Source organism: Benincasa hispida, chromosome 8 (assembly GCF_027475165.1).
Source record: "Benincasa hispida cultivar pf3 chromosome 8, pf3_genome.v1.1, whole genome shotgun sequence".
NCBI lineage: Eukaryota > Viridiplantae > Streptophyta > Magnoliopsida > Cucurbitales > Cucurbitaceae > Benincasa > Benincasa hispida.
In genome coordinates, this window is record NC_143485.1 from 14782213 (window position 1) to 14794971 (window position 12759).

General features: G+C 34.6%; 1 protein-coding gene across 1 annotated transcript; it reads right to left on the reverse strand.

The window, feature by feature from the left end:
• Positions 1-9639: 9639 nt before the first annotated feature.
• On the reverse strand, positions 9640-11434 carry LOC120083931 (transcription factor MYB62-like). Its single transcript, XM_039039839.2, has 3 exons — positions 11209-11434; positions 10986-11115; positions 9640-10259 (listed from the first exon to the last, which is right to left on the reverse strand). The coding sequence occupies exons 1-3, from the start codon at positions 11363-11365 to the stop codon at positions 9746-9748; spliced, it is 801 nt and encodes a 266-aa protein (XP_038895767.1). The 5' UTR covers positions 11366-11434; the 3' UTR covers positions 9640-9745.
• Between the last annotated feature and the right edge of the window lie 1325 nt (positions 11435-12759).

A 12759-nucleotide genomic window follows, 5' to 3' on the forward strand; every position in this document is an offset into this window, starting at 1 on the left:
ACCTAACTCTGATACCAATTGAAGGATCTCTTACCGAAGAGTTCTATGAGCACGTTCGGATCGCTCCATTTTCATAGTGACCGAAATACAACAATATACATTCAACAGTACAGTTATGCAAATAAATAGTAATTATCAGCATGCTATGAATAAGATATAATAAGGGAGAGTGTCATACCAGTTGAAGACAATCTTTAATCTTCAAAACTCAACGCAGCGGAACCCTCCACCCGATCAACCAATGCCCAGTAGCAGCGTCGACTACAGCAGCACGAACAACCGCACGAACACGAACGCCGTGGGGACGACACCACCAGAAAAGAGCCTCAAGTATTCTCGGAGTGAGAACCCAAAGCGTGGTCTTTGGTGAATTTGGTAGAGGAAGGAGGAAGCACGAATCGTGTAGGCAATAAGCAAGTGGGAAGGAAAAAGGCACTATTGCATAGCACAATGCTTATCATTTAGGAGAAGCTACACGATCGTGTAGGTTTTACTGAACGATCGTTTAGGAAATGATATACAGTAGTTTAGCAAAATCTGCACACACTATGGTCGTTTAGAGAAGCTATGCGATCATGTAGGAACTAGTGTGAGATCGTTTAGGTGCGAGGTGGACGATCGTTTAGGTGGAGAAGGACTATCGTATAGGATCTCGATTCTTTTAAGCGATCATTTTTTTTTCACCAGTGCGCTCTCTCTTTTTCTTTTGGACGGACGACGACGAACAATTCAAAAATGAAACAATTTCATTTTTATTTCATCGGTTACAATAACCGACGCATTCCCACTAACCCACGTCTGAATGTGATTTTTGGGTTAATTATCATATAATTAACCAATTAAAATATTAATAAATATAATCATATTATATTTTTAACCTATAGTCTGATATCATATATCTACTATCGTATTTTCTCCTCTACTTGATATAAATCATATTTATATCTAATTTCCTCCAAAATAATGTATCTCATACATTTAGCCAATTATATCATATATAATTAACCAGTCCAATTATATCATATATAATCGAACTTCCTCATGTCAATTTGAACATTTCAAATTAACCCAAACACTGGTTCTCAACTTTATCCAAGCTACCCAGGGGACCTAATGGACCTGTGGCTTGAAGCTCCAATGGTCCATGACTAGCTAACTAAACTCTCTAGCTACGAGATCCACCATCTGTTAACTGTCAAGCATTCCACTAAAGACCAACAGTTGAACTCTTCTTACCTCAGATATATTTTTGTGTCCATTGGATATAATCAATCATGAGTACGATGACCCTTCACAGATGCTCGTAAGTACAGCTGGGCTACATAACCGTTTTTCCCTTGTAGTTACATCTCACTTCTTAAGTACCACTAATTCCTCTAATGAACAATACAACATAGTCCAACATAGTCCGACATTAACACTTCGTAGTCAGGTCTTATACAAACTCTTTGTATAAGATGCCCCCGCTCGCATGTCTCCAACACGAATGATTAGGATCAGATCATCTATGACAAGTCACAACACTTGTGAGCATTCCACAAAACGGGCCGCGTCCCTAGGGTTACCAGGATAAGGTTTTCCTTCTATATCCATATACTATAGACCATTTTGGTTATCACTCAAGACATTATCTCTTGTATGTCACCACATACATGCTTGAGTCACATACAGATAACCAGGGATTTTATGTTTGTTGGTTTGTGGTAAAGCAAATAAAACAAGTAACTGAGCAAAATACAAGATGTGAAGTAAATATCATATATTATACAACACAAGCGTTTGTACAAACTGGTTACAAACTATAGGACACGAGACTTTAGGACATTAACCCCAAACAATGGTGAATTCAAGTTTGTTGTACACTATAGAAAACTAGACGCATCTATAAGCTCTACTCACAAGATTCATTAAAACACTAAAATCAAATTTATTTTCTTTTGGATAGTCTCAAAAGGGGTTTCTTCACTAATCTTTTTCTTCGTGTCACTTTTACTGCCACTACCATAACTCTTCGTCAATCATCATATAAACCGTCTTCAAATGGGTATACCTTGTTATTAGGGTATTTGTTATTACAGTATTATTCGCTTATTTATTACATGCAAAACTTGAATAACATGTTTATGTAATATGTTTCGTATTGTGTTGATTTTACATTGACATTGGTTTCTTATATGTTGTTATGTGTAGTGCATATTTGTTGGTATGTCTTCCTATCCTCTGCACATGTCTAACAACATGTTGTGAAATTTTCAAGGACATTATAACATGACAGACAGAAAACTTTGCATAATCTTTTTCCTTATCTGTCAAGATTTTTATGTAGATTCCAAGGTTTACTTTATTTTTTCCTAGAGAGATAATTTATTCATTTCTTGAATATCTTCCTAAAGCTAGCCATATATATATTATGGTTTTGTTCAATTTTACAATTGACTATTTTGAAGATTCTTTGAGGTCAATTGTATTGTGTGTTTTCTCTTAAACCACAAGAGTTTGTCAATGTTGTATCGAAGAAGATTGTATTGCTATACATCTTGAGCCTTACTCTAGATCGTGGTGGTTTATTCTTCAACAACTTGAGAAGGGATTCTCAAACTTAGAGAAAGCCTGAGTTCATTAAGTAGAGTGTCTTCATTTGAAGGTAGAAAGATAAACGATAAACATCTTGGTGAATGGGAGTCTCACACATAGAAGGACCCTAAGTACATTGAAGGTGAAGGGATCCCACACTTAGGGTGAGCCTAAGTTTAATTCAGAAGGATTCTCACACTAAGAGGGAGCTTAAGTTATTATTCTGTAAGTTGGACTATTCTAGTGTCACTGTAACTACCATTTATTTATAGATAAGTACATCGTTATAATTGCTTGACTTTATATTGGTGGATATATCTTTCCAGGGGTACACTATCCCTAGATGTAAATGATTTTGCACTGAACTGAGTTACCAAACTCTATGTTCTGTTTTGATTTTAGTTTTATGAGTTTATGTATGATGTCTCTGGAAATATTGTAACATTTTGTGCAACAGGTTCTATCATGAATTAGATAACCTTTATTTCACAAGAATTTCGTTCAAAGTTCTTCCTCGAGAATGTTGACCTTTTGGAAAGATGCAAGTTACAAGAACTGAAACATATGAGCAATATTAGAGAGTATGTTAAACAATTTTTTGATTTAATGTTAGACATTCGAAATACACCAGAGAAAGAAAAAGCTTTCTATTTTGTCAAGGATCTTAAGAAGTTAGCTAAAACTAAAATTGTATGAACAGAGAGTCCAGGGCCTTTCTAAAGCCTATGCCACAGCAGAACAACTTTTTGATCTCAACAACGATATGCCCTAAGAGTAGAGATAAAGTCAAACTTCTTCTAATGGTAACAAATCTAACAGATCTAACTTTTCCAAAAGTGAGGGAGTGGACAAAATCGGATGAGTAGATAGTAAGCCTTTCCAATAAGGGAAGTGGGGATACATGGGGGTGTACTTCAAATCAATCACACAATAGCTATAAAGGGGGACCCCTCTTTTGTTTCCTTTGGAAAGGGCTTCATTAGGTGTCGAATGCCTGAACCGAGCTACCCTCAAAGCCTTCAAGTTTCATTAACAACTAATTTTGATTGGATGGAGAGATCGTTGAGAAAAAAATGTAAAAAAAAAAAAAAAAAAAAGGGCAACGAGAACCCTCGTATAGGGCACTAAAACTTTTTTCCGCCCTTCAAAAGAATACGGAAGGGAACAAAGAGCCAATAAAATGTGGACTCATGTATGTTGATGTGTGGGTGAATCATAGAATGACCAAGAGTACAATGGTTGATTTTGATGCCACCCACAATTTTATGATCAAGATAGAGACCCAACATCGTAAGTTGAATTAGGACAAAGACCTTAGGAAAAATGCAAGTAATCAACTCACCACCATTACCTTACCCATCATGAGGATTGCTAGGAAAACGATGATAAAATTGGAATCGTGGAGCAGACAGACCAATTTTTCGGTTGCAAAGATAGATGACTTAATGTCATCTTGGGGATAACTCCTCAAACACAAAGTCATTACTATGCCTCTAGTCAAATGTTTGGTAATCACAGGGTCCAACCCCTCTATTGCCCAGACAAGCATCAAACAACCGATTGGAGTGAAAATAATGTTGACCCTCCAGTTGAAGAGAAGGCTAGCTCATAATGAACCCACGTTCATGGTCATCTCTATGGTCAAAGAAGAAAGTCGAAAAGAAATAATTTAGGGGAAAATCCAGTATGTGTTAGATGAGTATAATGACATCATGCCAATGAGTCTGCCGAAAGCATTACCTCCACGAAGTGGGATAGATCGTGAGATTGAGTTGTGATCGAGGGTGAGGCCCCTTGCAAAGAATGTGTATCACATGGCGCCACAAGAGTTGGTGGAACTTCGAAAATAGTTAGATAAATTTTTGGACTCGAGTTCATTAGACCCGTCAAGGCTTCCTACGAGGCCTCTATGCTATTCCAAAAAAATAATGATGGAAGTCTTTACTTATGTATTTACTATCGAGCATTGAATAAGCTTACAGTCCATACCAAGTATTCTCTACCCATCATCACCGACCTGTTCGATTCTCTCCATGGGGAAAAATACTTTTTAAGCTTGACCTTAGTGTTTGGAATTTATACTAAGATATAAATCAATACGAAAACAAAATTATATCTAAAATTTTAACTTCCACAGGTTAAAGTAAGAAAAGATTAACAATTATAACATTATCAAAATAATTAAGAGAAGGGAAAAAAGATACTAGACACGAAAAATATACTGGTTCACCTCAAACTCGAGTTTACATCCAGTCTTCTACAACTGCAAGTTATACTATGATAAAGATTGCAAAGTTTCAAAACTCGCACTACAGAATTCTTCCAAATAACACAACTCAAACTATTTGAATCCAAGTATTGCAACTTGATATTTGGAATAAACAGTAAAGAGAAATATTCAAACCAGAAAAAACAAAAAACAAAAAATACTACTAGAACACTAGAAACACTGTCACGTGTCTGCCGCATGTCAGAAAAAAATCGTCTGTTGAAAAGGCACTCTTGTTTTTTTTCTTTTCTGTTGATGGCACCTTCTATAGCATTTTTTTCTTCATGTGTAAGTACACACACACATATATTACATAAACCTAATGGTCTAAGCCCACTTTAATCTTCACTGCCACTAAGAGTTTCTCTTTTCAATTTTGACTTTTGGTCAAAATTCATTAACTCATTAATATATATATATATATATATATATTTCGATTCTATCATGTGTGCTTCCAGGGAATTTTATCTCCACAATCCCAACACTTAGATTAGGGTTGTATGAAGTTCGTATCGTAGAGGGTGATAGACCAAAGACCATGTGTGTTACGAGATATAAGGCTTTTAAATTCTTAATCATGTCCTTCGGTCTCACAAATGCCCTTACTACTTTTTGTACTTTAATGAATCAAGTGTTTTACGAATATCTAGACAAGTTCATGGTATTCTACCTTGATGATATAGTGGTGTACAACCCATCTATGGAGGAACACCAAGTCCATTTACAATTGGTCTTTGAAAAGTTAAGGAAGAATCAATTATATGTAAAAAGAGAAAAGTGCTTGTTTGAACAACAACGTATCAATTTCTTAGGCCATGTGATCGAATGCGGTCGGATCGGTATGGAAGATGGAAAGATTGCTGCCATCTGAAACTAGAGGGTGCCAATTATTATCAGTGTTTCGTAGAAGGATTTTCTAAATGAACAGTGCCCTTGCCAGAGTTGTTGAAAAAAAATACTGATTGGGTTAACTCTGGAATGTCAAGCTGCTTTTGAAAGCTTGAGGAAGGCCATGATGGAGGGTCCTATTCCCAAGATAGCCAATGTAACTAAACCCTTCAAAGTTGAGATAGATGCATCAGATTTTGCATTAGAAGGCTCCTTCTTCAAAATGGGCATCCCATTGCATATGAGAGTTGTAAGTTGAATGATGCTAGAGGAGGTATGCTGCTCCAAAGAAAGAAATGTTGGTAGTTTTTCATTGCCTAAAGGGTTGAAGACAATATCTTTTAGGCTCAGAATTTATGGTTAAGATGGACAATAGTTCGATATGCCATTTCTTCAACCAGCCAAAGTTGTCATCAAAACAAGCACCATGGCAAGAATGCCTTGTAGAATTCGACTTCCAACTGTAACATAAGCCACGTCAGACTATCCAAGCAGCTGACACCCTTAGCTAAAAGAGTGAACACACAGCCCTATGCATGTTAGCTCACCTAAAAGCTAGTAGACTGAAAGGGTTGATTAAAGAGCCTATTAGGGTTCACTTGCTAAATGATCCAGCCGCTCAAGCCATAAGCCAATTGGCCAAAAATGGAAAGCCCTAGCAGTTTTGGGTTGAGGACGACCTCTTGTTTACCAAGGGTAATCGCCTATACATACCTCGATTGGGAAACTTGAGAAAATTACTATTAGGAAAGTGCCACGATACCCTATAGGCAACTCACACTAGTTGGTAAATAATATATGCACTTTTGAATCAAGGTTACTATTGGTCAAAGCCCTGTGATGATGTCATGCATTTCACAAAGACTTGTCTTATCTGCCAACAAGATAAAGTTGAAAGAGCAAAGATCATAGGTTGCTGGAGCCCTCCCAATTCTTGCAAGGTCGTGGAAGAGTGTTTCCCTCGACTTCAGTACCCACCTCCCTAAAGTTGAAGAGTTTGAAGTGATCTTTGTGGTTGTGGATAGCTTTTTTAAATATGTCACGTTCATTCCAACCCCAAAAATGTGTTCAGCAGAAATGATAGCACCACTATTCTTCATCAATTTTGTCAAGGCTTGGGGCGTCCTGAGAAGCATTGTCAGTGACAAAGATGGAAGATTCACCGGGAACTTTCTGGATAGAACTATTCAAAATGTTAGGGTATAATCTGAAGATTTCATCCAGTTATCACCCTCAAACCAATGGTCAGACATAACGATTCAATTGCATGCTCAAAGAGTACTTGCGTCAGTTTATAGATGCATAAGAGAAGAATTGGGTCACAATATTTGACATGGCGCAGTTCAGATTTAACTTCCAAAAGGGTTCATCAACTAGGAAAACTCCCTTTAAAATTGTATATGGGAGACAGCCACTCATGCTAGATGAGGTGGATCATTCTTATGCAAGGAAAAGTCTCCAAGCCTTCAATTTCACCAAGGAGTGGAAGTAAACCTCCAAAGTGACTCGAGCATACTTAGAGAAAGCATCAAAACAAATGAAGAAATGGGCTTATCAGAAGCAAAAACCTCTAGAATTTTAGGCAAGCGAAAAATGTGCTAATCAAGCTGAGACAAGAACAACTCCAATTTCGTGGTAAAAGAAACCAACGTCTAGTGTGAAAATATGAGGGTCTGGTGGAAGTGATTCAGAAGGTGGGAAAATCATCATATCAAGCTCAACTTTCTTCGTGGATGAAGATCCATCCTATCATCCACTAAACAACTTGAAACCTTATCCTCCAAACCCCAATGATGATACTCACAAAGAGAACTTCAATTACGATGCCTAAACTTGTGAACAAAAAAGTTGAGGAAAGTTTATCCGAGAGAATTCGCCAACTTGGTAATCCAAGACAAGACTTGTAAGAGTTCTTAGTCAAGTGGAATGGACTCCCAAATGCTGGAATTAGTAAGGAATGGGATGAATACTTAAAAGAAGCTACTGCCAAGATCGCTGAGTTCGAGCAGTGTTAGTTGACAGGGATGTCGATCATTTAAGTGAGGGAGGATATTATAGTCATGCTTATCTAGACATATTACCTATGGCCTTATGCTCAAGCCAACCCCTTTTCATCATACTTTCATATTATGTAATTCATTACGCTAGCCAATTTACATTCCTTGTGCTTTTCATTGTAAGTGACTACTCGAACCATTGCATATGCATATGCAAGGGTGTCGATGTCTTTTTGTTCAAAATGTACTATATAGGGGTACGACTAACCATCCTACATTCATACCTGGAGTGGTATGCTATAAAGTCGTTGGCATTTATCAATAATGATAAAAGTCTATCATTGATACTATCGGTGATTTAAACTAATACAAGTCTATAATTGATAGAGGTTGATAAAAATCTATCAGTGTCTATGAGTTTTTTTTTTTTTTTGCTATTTTTATAAATAGTTTGACATTTTTTCTATTTGTGAAAATTTCTTATTATTAAACCTGTTTTTTGTTTTTCAATTAAAAAAAATAAATCTAAAAATAATTACTAAACACGTTTCATGTTTTGGGTTTTTTAAAAACAAAAAACCAAAAACAGACATCAAACATGTATGGTTTTCATTTTTTAAAAATGAAAAATAAAAAACAAATTGTTGAAACGGGCCTAAAAACCTTGAGTGAATGATAATCAAGGAATCTAAAGCACCTCAATTCGAATATGTCATAGTGGTGTTGAGTCTGATAAATTATCTCAGTAGGTCCTTTGGGGTTGATAACTAATGGTCGATCCAAACAAATAATTTTAATAATAATAACAAAAATAAAACACAAAATTTTTGTTCATATTTTCTACACATATTGCTTACTTGTTTCATAAGTTTCAAAATGTGATATGTCGCAATAGGTTTTATATATAGTTCTTAATTAGCACGACATCGAAAGGTTGAAGGAGACGAAAAGTTAGAACAACGGTGTATATAAATCTCTCATATCATTCTCCTAACATTATTAATATAGAATCGATAAATGTGTCATAGAATCTAGACATTGTCACACACATTGAGTGAAACAATAATACACATTGAGTAAAGCAATAATATACACATTAAGTTTTTTCTGTGGACTCTATCTCATCGATGTTTAAATACTATGGACTTGGTGCAAAAGAAACTCTCCAACCACAATTTAAGTCCAAACTGGTGTCCACTTTGCAAAAAACATAATGAATCTATGAAACACATTTTCATTTAGTATCATTTGGCCTCTTCTTTTTGAAATATGATGGAAAGGATGCTGGGCTGGCACAAAATTTCAGCAATATAAGGAAGTTGTGCGAATATATCAACAATGTAAGGAACACCAACACTAAAGATGTCATCATATTTAACACCATCACTGCAATCCTATGGATTTTGTGGAACGAAAGAAATAAACAGGCCTTCCAAGAACAAAGCAAGAATAGTATGCATTTTTTGGAGGATATATGCTCTCTGGCTAGCTATTGGTCTTATAGAAACAAGTTTTTTTAAGGACTACAGCCCTTCTACGATCGCCATTAATCTCCACACTTTTTGTAATCCTTAATCTCTTTGATTTTATTTTTACTGGTTTCGGGCTTATCTCTAGCCATATAACTTTTGTAATTTCTCCATTGTGCTTAATGAAAATCCATTGGGAGATGATAAGAGTGCTAAAAAGGTGTCCACCTAGTGGAGATATTCTGGTATACCCCTTGACCCACGTATCCTCTTCTCTAAAATAATATACACTTCCTATCTCTATTTATTTTGTATTTATCCTTCTTATTGTTTAGAAGTTTAGTTGTTATACCTCATGTATTCCTTTGACATGTTAAGCTCCAACTTTAAATTTAATCCATTTGTTATTGAAACTATACTAAAACTAGATTCGAAATTGAGATAAGATTAATTAATTTTCTCCTAACACCTAAAAACTTACATCCTTTACATAAAGTTTGAAGGTAAAATGCAATAAAAAAAAAGTTTATAATTCTCATTCCATTACATTATATGAAGTGATGATCCTCCAAACTCCATAAGTTTTCAACCATGGTATCTTCCAACAGCCAATCGGATGGTGCCATGTGGACATGACAATCTGCAACTTCCCAAGCTCCCAGTGCACAAGCTGGCTCTTGTTTCTGCTTTTGGAGCTCCACCATGTTAAAGCTCCAAGCTTCCACAAATTCACAACAAGAACTTGGTGGGTATTCTGAGATTTCAGGCCATTGGTTGGCTGAACTTAGCGGCGGAAGAGGAGCTCCGCCACGATGGTTGTCGAACGGAAGAATGGCAGTTTCCGACGTGTTCGGTAAGGTTGTGTTGTGGAGAGATGGAGGAGGAAAATTGAGGGAGGAGTTGGAGGATTGGTCCATGGCTTCTAGCACACTCGAGTCCGAAAATCTCCTGCTGTCTGCCTCAACTTTAAGCTGCCGTGACTGTTTTTGAACTCTCGTTCTCCAGTAGTTCTTGATTTCGTTATCCGTTCTTCCCGGTAAATGTTGTGCAATTTTTGACCACCTACCAATAATTGAAAATGAGTTTGACATTGACTTTTTGAAAAAAGTATTATCAAGAGAGCATTATTTCTATAACAAATGCTAAATACCATTTTTGCCATAGTCAAAATTACTCTCCAACATATTTTTATTTATCCAAAATTGATTTATGTGATATAAAAATTGCATTTAATATTTCCAAATCAAACACTAAATTGATTTTGAATTATTAACAACATGTTTCAAATTAATTTTGTACACGACAAAAGTGATTTTACCAATTTGAACTAATTGAGTGCTAGCTTTTCTGAAAGTGTTCTTTTTTGTGGTTTCTAAAATTCTTAACTCATTTTTTTTATTATTCTGACCTAGTTTGATAGTAATCATTTAGATTCCGTTTGATAACTATTTGGTTTTTCGAGATTTATTTTTGGTTTTCAATTTTTAGAAAACAAAAATCATATATATTTTGTTACTATTTTTTGTTTTCTATTTTTTAAAAACAAAAAACAAAAAACGTGTTTGTAGCAATTTGAAAATATCTTTTAACCTCACTTTACTCTTTTAAAAATCATCCCAAATGCACCCTTGAAAAAACAAGCACAATATAATAAACATCCTCATCCTAACCTTAATTAAAAAAGTTAACTAATATAAAGTTATTTTCAAATTAAATTCCAAAATTATACAGATATCCTAATGCACCTACCAATCCAAATTTCGTATCTTTTTAGGGAAAAAAAAATACCTATTACCCCACTTGGAATGGAGTTCGAGGATGAGGAGTTGTTCTTGAAGGGTAAGATTCCCGCGCTTAACGTCAGGTTTTAAGTAATTCAACCATCTCAATCTACAACTTTTTCCGGTTCTCTTGAGACCTAAAAGAAAAATGTGTGAAAGAGATGAGACAATTAAGTAAGATCAGAAAGAAAAATAGAAGGCAAAAGTGAGCAAAAGGGTTTAAAAATTACCAGCTTGTTTGGCCAATATGTTCCATTGGCCTTCTCCATGACCACCAATATAATGAATCAACAATGCATCTTCTTCAATAGTCCATGGCCCTCTTCTTAGTTCACTTTCTTCCTCACTTGCCTTGTTATTTTCACTTTTAATTGACACATTTGCCATTGAGAGAAAACTATAAGAGAAAGAGGATATTGTATTATTGAGAGAGATGTGGGAAAAATAAATGGAATATCAAAGGATTTTATAGAGGGAAAATAATGAGAAATATCCAAATATATGAACCAATTTGAAACACTATGCATTGACAATGAAAAATGGTTTTTTTTTTTTTTTTTTTTTTTTTTTTTTTTTTTTGCTATTTTTGAATATTACGTGGAAGTTGGAATTTTCTGAAATGGGGAAATGAGTTCATCATTCAACTTTGATTTTGGTTCTTCGAGACAACTTTTTCGTTTAAATCAATGAACAATGAACCTGGTCTCAAGACATCCTTAGCCTCTTCTTTGTCTTTGAATTATTGTCTATTATCATTTAATAATTTTCTTCATAACTTTTTTCATTTTAAATTATGATAATTTCAATTCAATTATATAATAGAGGTTGTGTTCTTGAAGTGAGAAAATTTTTAGGGTGTTCTATGAAATGAGTTTTTATTATTGTATGCCCTTTTTTTTCCTTCAAAAATTATTAAAAGCCAAAAAAAAAGGAGAAAAAAAGATGAAATTTAAGAAGTCTTGGATGGGATGAGCATTTAAATGATTTTTTGGAAGTGATTCTTATATTATGTGACATTGACTTGTGCAATATAATTTGCTGATAATAAAATGATGCTCTCACTTTTATTATTTCTCTCTCTCTCTCTCTTTTCATAACTTTAAATTCAAAAAATTTGAAGATTCACAAAGTTTGACAGCATATAATAATATGTAAATTCTGGTGTTATTCCTTGTCTTCTAAAATTCTCTGTCTATCTTTCTTTTTTGGAAAAAAAAAAAAAAAAAAGTACTCTTTGGCCTTACAAGTCTAGTTTTAGTTTAATTTTTCTTCTATCCCTAACTTTGGGTTGCTATAATTTTACCCTTATGTTTATTCATCATAATTTTCATTTGGTCTCTAGATTCAATATTTTCATTTTTCATCACCTCGATTTTTTTTGTTGATGCCCACTTTAATATTTGACGTTAACTTTCAGTTAATTAATTTAAAGAATAATGAAGTGAATATTTTTATTAAATTCAATAGCGATAGAAAATTAGTGAAAACTAATATAATTATACATAATTTCGTTTTGTTACATCAATATATATACATTAATACCATAGATTGAAATTGAATATTTCTCTTAAAAGAACTAAGGTTGAAAGCATAAACCTTGAGCCCTTTGGACAAAATTGAAACAAAACTCAAAATTAAAGACCAAATAGAAAGTAAACTAAAAACCGAGGGTAAAAGTCTACAATGTTGAAACCTATGAATCAACTGGAAACTAACAAAACAACAAGACCAAAAAGATATAATTTTTCATTATTCCTTTTACAAAAATACTTAGGTGTGGA

What these genes read in the sequence shown, in the direction of transcription:
- LOC120083931 (XM_039039839.2), bottom strand. Translation starts at nt 11,365, where the DNA reads ATGGCAAATGTGTCAATTAAAAGTGAAAATAACAAGGCAAGTGAGGAA. An exon ending in CATATTGGCCAAACAAGCTG is followed by an intron (nt 11,116 to 11,208) that starts GTAATTTTTAAA and finishes TTTTTCTTTTAG; the next exon opens with GTCTCAAGAGAACCGGAAAA. An exon ending in CATTCCAAGTGGGGTAATAG is followed by an intron (nt 10,260 to 10,985) that starts GTATTTTTTTTT and finishes AATTATTGGTAG; the next exon opens with GTGGTCAAAAATTGCACAAC.